Raw genomic sequence first — 19,622 nt, 5'->3', positions numbered from 1 at the left:
TATATTTTTCCTTTTTTGTTTTACATTATCTGCTTGAATGAAAGCCGGCAGTAGTTACTGTAGTAACAATATATCACCTTGATCTGAATGAAGTCTTGCCTAATGCCCCATCTTAAAAGAACCTACACACACAAAAACGTGGCAATTAATCTTCTTCTCAGAATCTTCTCTTTGTCTCTCCTGCCTTCTTACACACATATAACACACCCACATCAAATGCAGAACACAAAGTAAACAATTTCTCATTACCTCGCTATCAAGGTCATTTCATCAATGATGCTATCCTCACAAATGCAGCAACAGAAAGCAAGATATACAGATCTAGAGAATCATTGGATATAATGTGCATAGTTCACTGCATACCATTACCTGAAAGATTTTCTGTGGTAAACATTGGATATAAAGCACATCAAGGTCACTCAAGCAGATGTATGCAACCTGCGTTCTGGACAAATATAAAGCTACATATTAGCCTGCTGAGAACTTCTCACTGTACTAAATGACTATACTTTACTCTGCCTTGAACAATTGATTTATTTGTCCTCTCCACACCAGCCCATGTGTTACAGTGGCCAGGGCTGGTGTTTTATTGCTTTGTGATGATGCTTTTTCAGCATCACTGGGGTAATGGATAAAAAAAACCTCATCTAGCAATTTGTCACAAAAAGGGGTTTTGTCCATTTGCTCTTTATCAGACTGGTTAAAGGAAGTGCTTTTAGGGGCTTTCTATATAAAACCCAGACTGTATACATTAATCATGGCAATGATTAGGGTTGTTATTTGTAGCTTCTAAGCAAATCCATTTATGGGAGGGGGAACAAAAAGGACATTAATCATATACGCTGAAGATTAGGATATATCTACCATTTCGAATAGTACCCTAGTTGGAAACAAACCAAAGAGCTGAAAAAAATATGAGCTATTAAAATAATAACCACTGCAGGCTGACATTTTCTCTCTCTCTCTCTCTCTCTCTCTCTCTCTCTCTCTCTCTATCTGTCTATCTATATTTCCTCTCTCTCTCTCTCTCTCTCTCTCTCCTCTCTCTCTCTCTATCTATTTCATGTTACTTCTGAGATACCAGTGGTCTTGATTGCTTCTACTCTCCATCCCTGCCTGATCCCTCCTCATGCCCTACTTCTGGTTGGAGCCTCAACCCTTGGAAACCACTCACTGTTACTGAGGATAGTCCCACATGGATAGCCTTGAGATTCATGGGATTGCTGTGGATGGCGCCACTTAGAAACCATGGAGATGGCTTTGGACTGTAATTGCCATGTCTGCATCATTAAACATTTGATAACCCTCAGACAGTTGGTGTCCTTGACACCATGGCTTGGTCGTGGATAAATATACAGTTTTATTATTAATAATAATAATAATAAAACATTTAGTTTTATTATTTACATTCAAAAGTCTAAAAGTGCTATACAAATAGAAGTGAATTGTATTCAATTTTGTATACGTTACAGTATCAAGGCCTCCTTTATATACATACAAACACTTATTTCTATATACAGTGCAAGATCTTACACAGTTGTGTATACACTTTAAAGAAATACACAAGAGGGGTTTAACCTCATCTCTATCTGCTGCATCTGTAGCATGTGTGTGTGTGTGTGAACAGCAGAAACGAATTTCACACATTTTCCTGCAGTGAGCAAAGAAAACTGGATTACTTGCGACTTACTTGTAATTGAAGTGTCAGTAAGAAAGAAAACATGATACAAGCATGCTGTTACATGAAAATAATCGATAGTAGGGTGGTGTGATGTAGCCTGATATGAGGTGGCATTACTATTCTCATCCCAGTGTTGATAATCTTCCTCTAACAGTGAATTTATCCTACTATACTACAGCAATTAGGCAACGGTCAGACTGTCCATTTTTTACAGTTTTGATATGAGATGGTATTTGGCCAATAATGTACAGAATACACTACTGTAAAAATGATACATGTTAAAATATTAGATGTGGGCACAGGGCAAAGATCTACAGGATATTGCTAGTTTATTGCTGGTTTATGGTATATAGTTGGACATTTATAAATTTTTTTGTGATCAACTTTGTATCAGTTTTATCAGTTTTACACAAAACACAAAATGTACACTTTGTTACATGTCTAGTAGTATATACAGTGTGTGTATTTAAGTATATAAAACAAACATCATATTTAAACTATATACAATTGCCAAAGCCTTGAAACAAAGAATAAATAAATTAATAAATACAATGACATTAGTGCCATTTTTAAGATCCATTTACAATATGTGCTATCTCTAAAGGAAAACAGGTGATTTGAGAAGTGCAGCAATAACTTTATCCCAAATATCCAAAGTTGAGGTTTGTGCTTTATGGATGATGATCAATGATCTCTCTATAAGAACAATATCACTAAAATAATTATACCATTCTTTTATTGAAAGGGGGTCCAGGTGAAAACCAATAAGCCAAATTAGTGCAAAAACTAAATAATGAATCATCGTTAAATAAAAAATAAGGTAAGCAATTTAGGGACTGGGAACTCCAAAACATCCTCAAGAAATATTACCATTTGGGACCAAAGATCAAAGATTAGAAACATCAGGGCAATCCTAGAAGATATGCAGGTAAGTAATTATATATATATATATATATATATATATATATATATATATATATATATATATATATATATATATATATATACACACACCTTTTTTCTATTTGCCCTGAAACTTTCATATCAAGAGCCTTTGGAGTAAATCAGTGTCCTGTTCTTTTCTCAGTACAAATATATTGGTCACACTATCTGCACATGCACTACAGGTACGCTAAAAAAAAAAAAAAAGGTCTAGATTGAAAAGTGCTGGAGTATTTCTTTCCTCCAGCAGTGATATATCACACTAACTTGTCCCACTAGTGTTCTTATATTGATAGCCACCACTTAGCATCGCAAAGCTCAAATGATTGATAACCACAGAAAAGCAACCCATCAAAGAGATAGCGAAGACATCGACTGAAAACAAACCAGCTCCTCGAATACAGAAAAGGGTGAAGGCAATTGTGGTCACACCATGCAAAGTCCACTCAGTGATCCTGATCCTGCAGATCTCCAGCCAGCATCATCTATTCCCAAGCCTGAGCTAGACCTCTTTGTAACATCACGCAACTGTTCTCAGAACAGAGAGAAGTGGCAACCTGGAGCAGCGGCTGTAATGGATTGGATCGGCATATAATTGCTCCCAGCAGTCCTAAACACGTAATCAAGGGCTGCAGAATGCTGATTACCTGCATGGAGAGCTGGGGCAGAATAAAAAGTGTGGCCTCTGTTGCTGAATACAAACTGAAGTTACTTTGGATAAAACTTTGTGGCTGTAAGATCTAGGTTTCCCATTGGTTTTTGCACATATAGCAATAAAATAATAATAATAATCCACTCCTGTATTGCTTTCTGATGGATTTGCCGTGAGAGCCGGGGAAAAAAATAATAGCGCAGTACAGTGCCTGATGGTGCTGATTTAGTGACTGATAGTTTAATTTACATCACAGTGCTGTTCAATTTTCTGAAACCACATAAACCTGATGGTAGTTCCTGCTGTGAGGCGATAGGTTTTAAGTTCTATTAAGTGATTTTTTTCTTTAATCCTCGTTATACAGAGGAACTTATAGTATACAATATACATAATCTAAGGCTCATAAATCAACAGATTCTAAAACAAACAAAACAGTTCTTTGTGGAAGTGGGGGCGTGGTCAAGGGGCCACAGGGTTTGTAAATAGCGGACGGGGCCGAGGGAAGTGAGTGGTAAGGTGTTACAGCACTGAAAAATCTGCCTCCGGTTTCCTCTTTCCTAATCCCCAAACACCCCCCACACACACACACACACACACACACACAGTTGATGTGGTTTCCGTTAGATGTTTAGTTACCATTTATGGAAGGAGTCACCAGTGTAAGTACTACTTTTAAGTCAGCTACAAAATTTACTGCCACTGTGTTTTGTGTTTTTTTACCTCAGTAACATAAGCTACACTTTCTAAACTTTGTCTCAATTTTTTAAAAGGGGAAAAAGGAAAAGAGGCTGGTTAGGGAATATAGCTGTATTAGCATAGCAGCTGAAAAGAGTAACTTGTCTCATTATACAGTTCGTTGCTATAAATCCTGACATGTTGTTCATTAATCAGTGCTGTGGTATAAGAGGAATATAAACACATCACATTGGGCTGCTTGTGCTTTACCATATAAATATATGGTTTATGGTACACTTAAAATGTACACCAATGAGCCACAACATTAACACCACTGACAGGTGAAGTAACATGTAACATTGATTATTTCTTTACAGTGGCAGCTGTCAAGGGCTGGGATATATAAAGCAGTAAGTGAAGAGTCAGTTCTCAAAACTGATGTGTTGTAAGCAGGAAAAATGGGTAACTGTAAGCATCTAAGTGACTTTGACAAGGGCAACCATTGTTGTAGACCAAGTACACCCCATCATGGCAACAGTAATCCCTAAAAGCAGTGTCCTCTTTCAGCAGGATGTGGAAATGTCACACTCTGCCACACTGTACAACTTGTTCTCAAATGATTTGAGGAAAATGAGTCCAACTGAGAAAGTGAAAATGTCTCACAAATCACTCAGATCAAGCCTCTGAGGGATGTGCTGGACAATTAAGTCTGATCCATGAAGACATCATCTCACAATTTAAAGGATCTTGGTGTCAGATTCCACAGCACAGCTTCAGAAAGGTTGTAGAGCCCAAGCCTCGGCAGATCAGAGCTGTTTTGGTGGCACAAGGAGGACCTACACAATATCCGGCAGGTGGTTTTACTGTTATGGCAGATTGGTGGAGCTCAGAGATTAGATCCTGTAGCTTCTCGGTTTCTGTTTGCACTTCCCCTCAAAACAAAAAAAGGACCAATCACAGGACCACTGCTGAGAAGATATTACAGTCGGTTGATCATTCTCATACTTTTTCCTCATTTGAGTGATTGGAGTGTTATTTTATGTCATTTGTTATGAATTCCAGTTAATTCTAGAGGACTCTGTAGCAACACATGACCTGCTGTCTGTAATGGAGCTAAAAGACAGGTTGTCCAAATAAAAGGGGTAATTACTGTAGGTACAAATTAGCTATATCTAATAAAGTGGCACCTCAATACACATCGATCAAATAGATGTTGCCCTCTTTTGGTCAAGCCCTGTTACTACAATTCATAAAGTCGAAAATAAATAAATAAATACGTAAATAAATCAATAAAAATAATTATACAACATACTAAAGATATATTATTGGTTTTAATTAAATGAATAAAACATAGAAATATTACAACCAACACATAATAACGTTGTTAGAATAGTAGGGAAAATATTTATAATATTTATACAGAAATACATTTACATGGTTTAATAACATGGTTCATTTTAAGAACAGAGCTTGAACACTTCTTTTAAAAGGCTGATCAACAATCGAGAAATATTATTAATAAAATACATAACGGTTTTAACAACATATTCGTACATTTTTGTTACAGCAAGTATTTACTGTTTAAAGCTCCATAAAACTGCACTAAGAAAAACAAAGCATGCTGTAGAACGGCATGAACGGACGTTATTTTTTTCACATGAGGAGAGATATAATATTAAGTACAAATATTTACATACTTTATAGATTACATATGATCTCTTTAAGCTCACTTCAGAAACCTCTCAAGCTTCTCGGAGCTCACGGCGGGCAGCAGAGCGACTTCAAAGAAAACCCTGTCAGAGAAAGAAGCTGGGTGTTAAACAATATGGGGGGAAAAATCCACACCGACATGCCAACTGTCATCTGTGCCATCAAATATGAATGAACTGCTGCGGCTAGTCGCATGGCTCAAAAATTTTCAAGCATCTGCAGGAGACGCGGGAACATTGAATTATGAATGAAACTCAAGGTGATGAGGTTTTATTTAATATTGTTGGAGCGCTGTAATTCTAATTACACCATGGTGCTGTGGAATTCTCCGTTTTGATTGGACCGGACTTTCTGATAACAGCAGCAGCTCTGATGATTCTGCCAGCTGCATTTAAAATGACCACACGAGGTCATTAGCGTGATATGTTCTCCTTTCTATAGACGACAACTTCGACTTTAATTAGGATGGCTGAATGCTTAAGAAGACATTCTATAACAAAAAAAAAAAACCTATCATTGATACAGTGAAGTGTTCTGTAAGGAGAGGTTTATTAAACGTTTGTGGAAGGAGTCTGAGGTTTCTAAAAAATAAAAAATAAAAAGCTGCTGTAATGCTTGTGATAAGTGGTATTATAAAGGGTTAATAAGCCAGCACATCCAGGAGTTTTACAAAGTTTTACAAACACAAAATCAAGCAAAGGTTATAATATTCGGAGGAGCTTGCGATTTTTTTTCAAAAAACACTGCGGAATTTCCAGGAGATCTGGGCCGAGCCGAGTCATGTGGCATCAAAGCAACATGCATTTAGCCCAAAATCCCCACTATTGGTGGGTGTGTGTGTGTGTGCGCGTGTGTGGTATAAAAAACTATGAGGTATAAAAGCATTAAAAACTTAAAAAAAAATTGTAATCACTTCCTGCTAATTGCTGTGAAAGGCATAAAACACTTCAAGGCATAATGTTGTAGAATAATAATGCATTTGGTATGGTGGGAAAATAAAACCCAGGCTGCACCAGGTGCGTTTCATACTCTTGAAACATCATGTCTTGGGTTATTTTCCAACAACGTTATGCCCCAAAGTGGCGTCATACGACCAATAGAACTAACTGATGTGTGTCAACAAATTAATAATCATCTTACATAAAGAAAACAATTTTTTTTTAGCTGAAATGTCATTTGTTTTAGGACTAACACGATCACAAGTCAGTGTTTATATGTCTGTATGAACTTGCACTGCAGCTGATTTAATATTCTATAAGTTAGAGCACATGAATAAATGCAGGAGCATGCAGTCGTATAGAGCACAGTAAAAGGCCTGGCTGATTCAGCTTACTTGTGAGAGTATTTGCTGCGGATGGTGGCGAGCTTGCTGTCTGACGGACTGTTCAGCATGTGCTGGAGCTTTCGGGCCACGGGCGCCAGATCCTCCACGCTGTAGCCTGAGTGGAACTGCAGAGATGGTGTCTGTGTGCGAGAGAGAGCGAGCAAGAGAGAGAGAGCTTTAGTCAACATTATACAAAACTATGACAAAAAATCTATGTATGTAACACTATATCAGTTCAAGCTAGGATCTAATAGCAGTACTCAGAATCAGAGAGATGCTCCTTACTACTAAAATGGGCTCTTTTAAAAAGTACTGTTTGAGTGTTTCTATCTCAAATTCCACCCCAAAGGCATGCATACAAACTTCAGCATTAGCGTGTTAGATAACACATCAGACAGGCGGCTAAACTGCTGCTTTAACACTGCACCACTGAGCCAGACACAGGAGGATCATTTGTCAGTGTGTGTTATTTAGTATTAGCATCATCTTACATCACCATGAAAAAAAAAATCTGTGACTAGATAAATGAGCTCAAATGCAGCTCTGAAAAGATGCAAGCATTAGGAATGACACACGAGTTTCACAGGTCACTCCTGAAACGCTCCTAATGCCTCACCATGAGCAATCATTTATTTATTTATACCGTAAATACATACAACACAACATGATTATTATATGTAGTTATATGTAGCTACAGAATATGAGTGTGGTACAGGACAGGTCAAACAGGTGCACAGACAGACAGACAGGCACACAGACAGACAGATAGGTGTGCAGGCACAGACAGACAGACAGACAGACAGACAGGTGTACAGACACAGACAGATAGGTGTGCAGGCACAGACAGGCAGGCATGCAGAGACAGACACACAGGCACACAGGCATAGACAGACAGGTGTGCAGACAGACAGAGAGGCGCACAGACAGAGAGGCGCACAGACAGGCACGCAGACACAGACAGAGACAAACAGGCACACAGACAGACATGTACACACACACACAAGGCAGACAGGCACACAGAGACACAGACACAAACACATCCTATATGCAGCGTGTAATATAACAAAATTTGGTTGTCGCTTGTTGAAATTTGGAAATGGAATTCAGTCCCAGGCGTTCGTAGCAGAGACAGATGTTTGAAGTGAATGATATCTTTCTTCTCTCCTATCAGATCATTTTGCTGCACAGTACAACACGAGTCTGCTAATATTACAACCTTTTTTCTTCAAACACCTCTACTTTATTATAGAAGTGTAACCCCTCATAAATTTTTCTCACTGTTATTCGTTAACCTTTAACACAAATGGGCTCCAGAATGCCATGTTACACAGAGTGTGCAGTACAATACCCTCACCAGAGATGGTCATAGAGGGAATAAGAGGAAATGTGCAGCCTGGATATTTGCATTAAACAAAAATTTGCACCAAAAACAAATTTGCAATTAAAAAAAAAAAAGTCGTCAAAACCTATTTCCATCCTATTCCATAATTATAATTATTACTACAGCTAGCACTGTTAGATATATAATTATTATGGATGATGATTAACCTCACATCATTACGCTTAGAACGTCCTGCTCAAATTGAAGCAGTTTCCGAGCAGATGTGCGTTTGATCACACAGATGAGCCCAAGATAAAACTGATGAATAGTGACTTCATGAATATGGTTTGATGAGTGTGTTAGAGAATGGGAGATAAGGACGATTCGGATACTGTGGGGTGTGTGTGTGTGTGTGTGAGAATTTGTGTCCAGTATCGTGAGGTGCTCAGACACACTTACCCATCCCCCTAGGTCCTTGGTTACCAGGGCGATGAGCAGACAAGCGGAGGCCAGCAGAGACGCTCGTACAGGGACAAACTGCATCTCCAGTAGACTGAGCTCACAGACAAACCGGGACAGCGTCAGTGTGTCCATACCGGCATTCACACACTGTGTACAAGACACACACACAAAACACAAGTGAATAACAAAGTCCCAAAGAACTCACAAAACAGCTGTATAACAAATTGTTAATAAATAAATAATACAATAAAAATTTAAATAAAAATTAAAAATAAAGTTAAAATAAAACTAACTGTGCTATTTTTCCAACAATTAAATCAGTCTTAGGTGACAGAATCTTATTTTAATTCAGATTTTTTTTTCCCCAATTAAAGGCTTATCCGCTATTGCAAGAGGCCCCAGAAGTTATAACCACCACAGCCGTGCTTTCAGAATGTATTAAAATAATTGTAATTATTTTTGAATATTGCACACCAATGGCTAAAATGATCAAAATGACTCCATGGCTCAAACAGAGAAACTGAAAAATACCAAAGCCAAGTCACTCCAACCCATACACCAAAACGTGTCAATCTGATGAGACCATGGGATATTTCTTAAGAATGAATCTAAAAGACCACACTGAAGCATGGTGGTGGCAGCATCATGCTATAGTGCTGCTTCTCTTCAGCTTGGACTGAGCTCTAGACAAGAAACACTTGTAGCGTTTCATGACTCCCTGCAGGCTTCTGTTAGACAGCAAAAAAAAAATGAAGAAAGCTTCCAGCATAATAATGACCCAAAGCACAAAATCAGAGCCAAAACAGAACCGACATCTGAAGATCAATGTTTTGGAAAATCCCAGTCAGGGCCCTGAACTAAATCCTGGCAAAAAACCTGTGGAATGACCTGACAAGGACTGTGCACAGGAGATCACCTTGTAATTTGCAAGTAAGAGCGGAATAAAATTGCCAAATTAAGCTGTGACAAGTTGGTAGACTCTTGTGCAAAAAAAAGTACCGCAATACAAGCGAACATGCTTTCACTGATAGACTTGTGCACTTTCTTTGCTGAAACAGCTAGATAGAAATGTTTCCTTAATAGATTTCTTTTTTATTTACAGTTATTACTATTGTTATTTTGGCTTTTTTCGCAATATATTGTTCACTTAAAAATGTATTTATTTACTTAAAAATGAAGCACCAGAAACAAACCGCTACCACTTTTTACCACTATACAAGTGTAAAGTAAAACAAATGAATTATTTTCTTGCTGCCAATCTGTTATAAATTGAGTTAGGACCCTGTTGGCTTTCAGTGCGAGATGTTTTTCCCTCTGTTACACAGAATTTTAGTGGTTGAACATAACAGCTTCAGATTTTAAACGATTACGAACAAGCACTTGGAGCATCATGGAGAGCTATCAACATTTACTTTGAAAATAGAAACGTTTGTGCCGGAAAAAAAAAAACACTGTTTTTTGGCACTTTTCTATGAATATATTGCCCCTAGCAGTCTAGTTCAAAACAGAAATGCTTATGAAAAACTATAAATTCTTAAAGCCCTGAGTGTCTACTTTCATATGGGCCATTAACCTGCGCTGCATTGATATGTTGTGTATCTACATAGCTTTAAAATATCCACCAAGAGTCGAGAGTTAAAAGCTGCACTAAAAATACAATCGTGTTATTTCCTGACCCTCTGTCAGCCAGACCCTTCATACATTTTGGGTGAAGGCTAGTGTTCTCCACTGTCTTTGTTCACTCCTCCCTACTGAGCAGATTTACAAAAAGGATCTCACAAACCATCCCACACACACAGAGTTCACACACTCCCTCATGCAGCTGTATCAAACAAAAGGGGGCTACATCTCTGAATAGCGAGTTCAGCTTTAATAACCGATTTCCATATTGACACTGACATGAGTAGCGCTCACCATAAAAGCTGCGAGGCTGCCGGAAAGTCACTTATTGAGGTTATTACACAATCACTTGTTACTTTTCAGCGGGGAAGCGGCTTCAAAGTGTCAAATCGCATCTCGTTAACAGAATAAGCAGTGTATGGGTTTTAATAGGTGCCTAATATACTGCACAGTCGGGTTCTGTCACTGCGGCTCGGCTTTGATTCGCGTGCTGGAGTCTGACAGCTGGATAGGCTCGTATCGAGCGCAAAGGACGCCGCGGTCCCTCCCTTTAAGTCTATAAACAGCGACGTTAATAATCAAGAGTCGCCTTCAGTGTCATATGTGCGGACTAAGCAGTTAGCATGTTGCTGTCCTTGAAACTTCAGAACGTTCAATTAAAGCACAAACAGCAGGATAAATACATTAAAAATATCCTCTAGGAGAGTCGACTGTAACGCGTCACGTTAATTACAGCGTAGTCATTTGTAGCGGCACACTAAGGTGGTGTTTGGTTTAGTCTTGTTCAGCATTGAATGGAGGAAGCTAGCCTCAAGATTCTCAGCTCCATTAAGTCATTTTAGAATGTAACTGAACTTCCGGGAATTTAGCACAAGACGGGTTAAGCATGTGCAGTGCAATGATGGAGCTATTTCCATAGCACAGCTAAAAATCCCCCGCTGTCAGAGATTTCAATGGCATTAAACAGGAGCGATGCTGTACTCGACACGATGTGTGATGTCATCACTACACACATTCAGCCAAAGCCTTCTTCTATTCACACGTGTCCAACACGAGTACAGCGATCATAGAGAGTAATTACATGTGTCTTCACTGCTAGGAGTTAAAAAGAAGCTTTTAAAGAAGAAAACTGCAATTTCGCAAAGTAGTTTTCCACAAAAAAAATGCAAAAAAATAAAATTAAATTAAATTTAAAAAGGCAAATAATAATAATAATAATAATAATAATAATAATACAATTTAAATACATAAATAAAATAAAAAAATTAATTAATTAATATAATTATTCATATTATTGCTTTGGCATTAATTCACTTGTCTCCATTTGTTGCATAATAATAGGTCACTAAGTTCACGCTGAATCACAGGCGTGTTGCAATATCGCTTAATTGTATGTAAATGAAATTCTTCCTTTGGAATAATTGCCTACATTTCCCCTGAAAGGTCACATGATCAGATATGCACACTATTATAAACCACTGACTCAATTATTAAACCTGCTGCGGTTATAGAAAAATCGACCCGGCCTTAAAAAGGTCACCATTTTTGCTCCTAAATATCAGATAATCTAATCTGATGCATCACCACAAGCTTCCATACACACGCTTGCATAACCTAGTTCTCACACACACACACACACACACACACACACACACACACACGCTCTACAGTTTCTCTCACTCACCTTGGCATATCTTCGTAAGAATCGATACGCCACAGGAATATTGAGTTCGAACTTCAGCGCCTGTAAGATACTGCCCTCCATGGCGATGAGCTGAGAGCGCTTGTACGCATCGTCACATATATACAGGAAGTCGTCGACGCAAGGTGGGAGCCGCTCCTGAAACACAGATCCAAAATAGTGACTACGAAAAGTTTATCATTATAACTTAAATCTGTCAGTAAAAAAAAAAAAAAAAAAAACTTCTGCATTAAAATCAGAGCATTTCTAATAATGAGCACTGTAAGAAAAAAAACAGCTCACATATGATTAGTACATAACATACTCATGAGAAACACAGTGTAAGCAGCTTCTCTGACATATGGCTAAATAAATAGTCATCTTTTAGCCTCATCTTTATCTTTTAGCCAGATTTAACCAAAAATAATTTTGGCAAATCGAAGAAGACACTTTAAAAGTCAACTATAGTTTGTTCCTGGTGGCTGTGCAGAAAGTAGATAAGGAATGCAGTAAGATTTATATACATATAAAACCCTGATATCATGGGCTGATATCTAATCAGTGTAGTGCCTCAGCATGTCATTCATCACTCTTTCTAGAAGCTACGAGGACATCTCATATTGCTGTGCTAAATTCTGATTTAGTCGTATGTATGTTATATCAAAGCTACGTTCACACACACTCAGCGACAAAGTGAACGGAGATGTGGGCGTGTCCAGTGTGGTGACAATGTTGAGAAAAGCTGAACTTTATGGAGCTAATATGGAGTAGCTTGGTGCAGCGACTACTAATGGGAGTGAAGACAATGGAGTGATCCATAGCAAAGAGCACACACTGCTCCGGCTTTGTCGAACACAGATGTTATTGTTTAGCAACAACTGAACTAGGCACTGGTAAACGTTATCACTATGCCAAACAGTAGTAGGAAGATCGACTGACGATTTGATGCTACACAGAATTGATGCAACAAAAAAAAAACGCACAAATGTATACGTCTTAACGCAGCTTTACAGTGAAACACATAACCAGTGCATCATTTCTCTGGTATGTGCTCCAGCCTATTCCACTATACAGGTCTCTAAACACTGCAGTGTGGCATAATGCTGATTATGCTCAGCCTTGCTTTTCTGAATCAGTGGACTATATAGTGAGCAGGGTGTGGTTTGTGGGTAATGAGTGCAGAGGGAGTTAAAATGTGCATGTCTCACCTCAAACTTGCAGGCGAGAAGCATGGCTGTAGAGCCGATGAGCTGGAGCGACTCCCTGCTGGCCTGAGTCACAGCCAGATAATGATCAGTCATCTTCACAGCCAGATACAGCGTCTCATGATTCAATTCAAAATTCTCCTTCAGAGAGGGAGAGGGGGAGAGAGAGAGAGAGAGAGAGAGAGAGAGAGAGAGAGAGAAAGGTTAGATGGGATTATCTGATCTGGCTGAACCAAGTGTATTCTAGACAGATATAAAACACTACAACAGATCAATATTATATAAAAACACACACATCACAGCACTCACCTGGACCTCAACCAGCCAGTCCACCAAAATTGCCCTCATGCTCGAGTTCAGGCTCGGCTGACTTTCCATGTAATCGTGCAACACAAATTTCTCCTGGAGGATAAAACAATCCATTCAGTTTGTAGCGTAAACACTGCATGGTTATTTGGACAAGTTCTAAGCTTGCTTTCTCTCCCATTAGTCCCATTAGTCACACCGCACATCATTAAACAAACCCAAAAATGATTGACTGAGGGGGGTAAAGACAATACTCTTCTCACACTCATTACATGACTTTCACTGGTCAGAAATATAGCAATGGAGAAAGGTAAACATTTACAGTTACCAAGTGTAGCACCCAAAACAAATATGATAAAAAAATTTTTTAAAAAGTTAAAACATTTTTTAAAACACACACACAGAGACAGAGACACACATGCCGACAAACAGACAGAGACACATACACACCGACACGCAGACAGACAGAGACCGACACACCCCAACAGAGAGACAGAGAGAGACAGAGTTTCTATTCATTGACTAAACACTTATGCAAAAGCACTCTAACGGCATGATGGTCCACACAACCACTATAAAAGTTACTTTTCTGTGAAGCTTGCTAGAACTTGATAACCAAGACACCAGGCTTGTGGCTCTGTCAGTCCAAAGCAGATGTGGATATACATCTGCAAGTAATATCAATACATGCTAAGATTAATCAGTGGATTAATAAAAGGACACCACTATATAAAACCTAACGAGTATACTGAGGTGCTTTCGTATGTAGCATCAAACTCATTTCGGTTAAAACGAACCAAAAATTGAATCTGATTCTTTTTAGCACTGATTTCAGACCCCTTGTTCACACCACAACTCCTTAAGAACTCAGACTCCAGCCATCAGATAGTTAGCGTTTAATGCTCCTGAGACCACACAAGCCCACAACCGGACACTGTGACAGCTTCTGGTTTAACCAGCGACAGATGATGGCAGCTGTGTATACGGCAAGCATCAAGGTACGTCTGGCAGAACAAAGCCTAAAGCAGACGGTTTTCTCCTTTACTTTCCCATCGCTTAAATCAATCGAACCACAAAAGAATCCCTCAGTACGAGTCGCTTGTGAGTCCTTTCAGGGGCGTCTGAGATCAATCGGAGTGTTCATATAGACACAAAATGAAATGAACCAGCTGTGAAAACACCCGAACTCACCTCACTTTTCTTCAGGTAATCAAAAATGTCTTTGGCATATTCCGGTGTCTGTGTGTGGTCATTCGAAGCATCGGAGTCGATGTCAAACTCTGGGGGGATCTGCAATAATATACACAGTCTTATTTTATTATTACAGTGATGAGGTTTTTTTAATAGGTTTGTTAACAACAGCATCAACACTTTCACATTTCTTCCATAGAAAGCAGAGGCTTTTTCAGTACCAAAAGTAAAATGAACTAAAATATGATGCTGGGATCTTTACGCAGCCACGTTCAAATCCGCAATGGCTTTGGACCAATCAAATGCAAATGATCAGAGTAACTATCTGTAATGTTACAGCCATTCTTTTCACTCTTATTTACTAAATGAATCATTTTGGATATATTTAGTACTTAGGAGGTATGGATTTGGATGCACAAGATTTATGTTTATCTTATTATTATTATTTCCCTATGTTTGCCATGTAGTGGGGCAGTAGTATGTAGTATATTAGGCAGCAAGTGAACATTTTGTCCTCAAAGTTGATGTGTTAGAAGCAGGACAAATGGGCATAAGGATTTGAGCGAGATTGATGAAGGGCCAGATTGTGATGGCTAGACGACTGGATCAGAGCATCTCCAAAACTGCAGCTCTTGTGATGTGTTCCCGGTCTGCAGTGGTCAGTATCTATCAAAAGTATCCTCTGAATCCTGTAACTATCTTTTAAGTCCTGTAAGTTGCGAGGTGGGCCCCATTGACAACTTACAGGACTTAAAGTATCTGCTGCAAAAATCTTGGTGCCAGATACCACAGCACACCTTCAGGGATCTAGTGGAGTCCATGTCTCGATTGTCTCCGGGTCAGGGCTGTTTTAGCAGCAAAAAGGGGGACCAACTCAATATTAGGCAGGTGGTCATAATGTTATGCCTGATCAGTGTACATAATGCATAAAACATGCTTGAGCATGGATTATACAAAAAAAAATGTCTGTAGTGTGATGCAATTTGATTTGAAGCTTGACTGTTTTAGTGTCTAATAACAGGAGGTGAAGGTCAGTAGATTTGTGCTACAATCACCAAGACATTTAAGCAGAACTGATGAAGGATGCAACCAAAATTTAATCGTCTTGACTCACTAATACAACACTTTCTGTAAATAGTCTTTCTCTGGACATACCTGTGGAGGCAGAAGGTGTGCAGGAAGGGGAGCTTTGGGAAGAGGCTCCTCCAGTTTCTCTACTGGGGATTGGTCCTTCTCCTGCTCCTCACACGAACTCTCAGAAGTGACTGAGGCCGACCTGAAGACACAGTGAGAGATCAGGTTTTTGTACTGGGAGCAAAAAGTTCAACTTTTTATAGCATTTGAACATAAGTAGCATGGAAATGTTACTTTTTTAGGTTGGCCTCATTCTTGGTGGTCACCCAGGTCTTCTTCTGCACCTTCTTGGTTGGTTCTTTCTTTTTTATAGGATTGCTAAACTCAATCTTGTGAGCCTGAAATACAAGGAGAGCATGGTGTGTCAGTGTGATTTACACTCAGGTTTTTCCCTCAACCTTAGAACCATTCTAATCTGTAGCTTTACACATGAATAGTCCTCAGGAGACACCAATCATCAGACATAAAAGAAAGCTAGAAAAGGTGTTTCAGACCACAATGAACTGGTCCATAAGAGCAATTAGCATATGAAAACAACTCACCAAGAAAGAAGGAAGGGTTCAGGTTAGCAGTGTGAATGAGTACAAAAAAAGCGTGCCCTTCTTGTATATGTAAAGTAAAGGAACACCCACACCAAACACACAACTTGTGCCTTTTATCTTTGCGCGGTTGCTTTAAATTAAAATAGCTCACCCCGAGTTAATTACAGCTAGAAGCAAAGCAGACTTTGTACAAATGTGGACTAACTCTCACATTAAGGGTCTGAGCCTGATCCTGTTCTAAGGCCATAGTCTATGTGTATGCGTTTTTAATTCACTCTGAATGAGAGCATTTGCTAAATATTGCAAATGCAATGATCTAAAGGGGATTAAACATCTGTGTAAAGTCTGCTCAACTCACACAGTACCAATTTTGCCAAGAAACGGTTTTCCGGCATACATTACGCACTTACTCGCCTGACATTAACAACATCATCATCATCACTGAACTGATGCGTCACGAAACACTGAGACACGGCCTAGTCGAGCAGATGAAGAAACAATGAGGCATGGACACAACACACAGCAAAGAGCTCACCACCAGAAACCAGACTTACATTAGTGAGGTCTATAAATGCGGTCCTCTTCCTAGGAGCCCCTTGAGGAGGAGACGATGACCGCTTGACGTGAGGGCCATCGACCTATAACGCACAGAGATAGAAAGTTGTGTCAATGTGCAAAATATAATGTAAAGGAAATATCAATACACAATCTTTCCTTGCTTTAAATCACCAATGCAGCCTCTAGGCATGCTATTTGCAGCAGTAACAAACATTTCATGCATGTTGAAAAATCCAGCTTGGTTACACCAGCTACCAAAACACAGCCCGAACTGGTCAAACTGGTAGAAAGGAACCAGTTTATAAACTACTGATACAATGTGAACAAGAAAGTAAAACAGATTAGAAAATCTTACACAATGTGAAGCTGATATAAGAGTACCAGTTTGAGCAGCATTGTTCAGCAGGAATGTTTGTCATTATTATTATTATTATTATTATTATTATATTAAACCTACCACATTTTCCGAGCTTTTCAAGTTGAGCTTTGGGATCTTGCTGACCGTGGGCTTCTTTCCTCTTGAAAAAGGCATCTTCTTATTGTCTGCTTGTGCTTCATAATGAAAGAGCAAAGCTGATCAATGACTGGAGGTGCATGAGGCTCTCCAATCATCACACTTCCTGTTTAATGCATCCGGTATAGCTCTCATTACTGTACGTGATGTAAGTTCAGGCTATAGGATAACACAGTCATAACAAAACCCCCTGATCTCTGCGATACATAATAAGTGCACTAGATACTGAACTCTCCTCTATGAGCCTCACTCCAGCCAGCTTCACTTAAATACATGTGCAATGATCATCTTCAGCGAGAAGTAACACAAAGTAGTGGTCAAAGAACAGCTTACCTTCGTCCAGGGGATATTTAGAAAAGTTTGATCAAAAATCCAAACAAACGTCTGATTTATACATATATATATACATATATATTTTGTTGATGTTTTCCTCCCCAAAGCGCTTTTGAAACACTGCACGATTCAAGCGTGGATCCAAACTCTGCACACAAAGCGCTGATTGGACAAAACCTGCTGCCAGCCGACCAATCAACGTGGCGGCTGAGATGCTATTGCTAGGGGCGGGATTTGTAGAATTTTCAAAATCCATATTGACCAATAGAAATCCACATGTGTCTTTGTTTGCATCAATGCGGAAGACGAGACGGCGTCTGTTTAATGTGAATGGAATTTCCGTTCAGGACAATAAAATAAAATGGAGTGGATTCCACCAGATTTATAAAAGATTGTTGTTAAATGTGGAGAAATATTACTTTCCAGATTATTATTAGAAGATTTGCAAATAACTTCCATTAAAAAAAATAAATAAATACAAGTAAACTGTATTATTTATTTATTTATTTATTTATTTATTTATTTATTTATTTATTTATTTATTTAATTTTTATCTTTTTTTGGTTATTTTTATTATTATTATTATTATTATTATTATTATTATTAATTTATTTTATTTTTATATTTTTAAAATTATTATTATTATTATTATTATTATTATTATTATTATTATTATTATTATTAGTGCAGAATTTTGGACAAATAGTGTAAATGACCTACTATAGGATGCTGGTGGCTCAGTGGTAGGTTTCTCACCTACCATGCAGAGGGCCAGCCAGTGCCCAAACCAGTGCCAGTGCCAGTCCCAAGCCCGGATAAAATGGGAAGTTGTGTTAGGAAGGGCATCCGGCATAAAATGTGGGTCAGTAAAACGTGGGACCCCTCACACATGTAGGGAGCAGCCGAAAGATCGACAGTGTAAATGACCTAATATATGCAAATATTCAAGTGCATTACAAATATCTTATGTGATCATTTAGAACAGAAACATTGTCTGAATGATTATTATTCACTTTCTTTGTTTGATTGCTTGCTATATATTAAACATTCTTCCAGTTTAAAATGACACTATTTTTTACCCTCCTAGCTATTTCAGTGATTTTTAAACAAGGGAGAAAAAATTATTTCTTAGTATTTTTGTAATATTTGACAGAAATGTTTCTCACACTGGCATGAAGATTGTTTTGGTTGTGTATGATGCTACAATTAAAGGCTTGTGAACACCTGACCATCACACCCTTACATGCTTATTGAATGTCCCATTCCAGGTTTAGTTCCCCTTTGCTATTATTACAACCTCAACTGTTCTGGGAAGTCTTTTAACTAGATTTATTGAGCATGGCTGTGGGGATTTGCTCATACAGACACAAAAGTATTAGTGAAGGTCACATCGTCCACAACAAAAGGTGTTCAGTGAGGTTGAGGTCAGGGCTCTGTGCAGGACACTCGAGATCTTCCACTGCTTTGACTTTGGCAAACCATGTCTTCATGGAACTCGTTTGGGCCTACTGGTTCCATTGAAGGTAAATAGTAATGCTACATAATACAAAGACATTCTGAGTGGTGTGTGCTTCTACAGTACTTTTGAGGCAACAGTCATATGTATATATATATATATATATATATATATATATATATATATATATATATATAGAGAGAGAGAGAGAGAGAGAGAGAGAGCAGTGTTAACTCTTAAGTAATTTCAATTAAACGACTGGAAGTGTAGCGGCATTATAAAGTGCAGATGCACAGTGAAGTTTGTTGGTCAGTG

The 19,622-nt window shown here is 38.5% G+C and overlaps 1 protein-coding gene across 2 annotated transcripts; it reads right to left on the bottom strand.

The window, feature by feature from the left end:
- Positions 1-5,345: 5,345 nt before the first annotated feature.
- On the bottom strand, positions 5,346-17,999 carry ccnb3 (cyclin B3). 2 transcript variants are annotated; one of them, XM_058393871.1, is made up of 13 exons: positions 17,852-17,999; positions 17,462-17,556; positions 17,001-17,084; positions 16,857-16,922; positions 16,139-16,242; positions 15,926-16,046; positions 14,771-14,869; positions 13,583-13,675; positions 13,277-13,414; positions 12,072-12,227; positions 8,765-8,914; positions 6,994-7,124; positions 5,346-5,743 (listed from the first exon to the last, which is right to left on the bottom strand). In XM_058393871.1, the coding sequence occupies exons 2-13, from the start codon at positions 17,534-17,536 to the stop codon at positions 5,677-5,679; spliced, it is 1,284 nt and encodes a 427-aa protein (XP_058249854.1). In that variant the 5' UTR covers positions 17,537-17,556; positions 17,852-17,999; the 3' UTR covers positions 5,346-5,676. The 2 variants fall into 2 exon arrangements, with proteins under 2 accessions (XP_058249854.1, XP_058249855.1); XM_058393872.1 differs by lacking the exon at positions 16,857-16,922 and having other exon boundaries at positions 5,347-5,743.
- Between the last annotated feature and the right edge of the window lie 1,623 nt (positions 18,000-19,622).

The sequence above is a fragment of the Hemibagrus wyckioides genome, linkage group LG07, assembly GCF_019097595.1.
Source record: "Hemibagrus wyckioides isolate EC202008001 linkage group LG07, SWU_Hwy_1.0, whole genome shotgun sequence".
Taxonomy (NCBI): domain Eukaryota; kingdom Metazoa; phylum Chordata; class Actinopteri; order Siluriformes; family Bagridae; genus Hemibagrus; species Hemibagrus wyckioides.
This window is presented reverse-complemented; position numbering and strand designations above follow the sequence as displayed.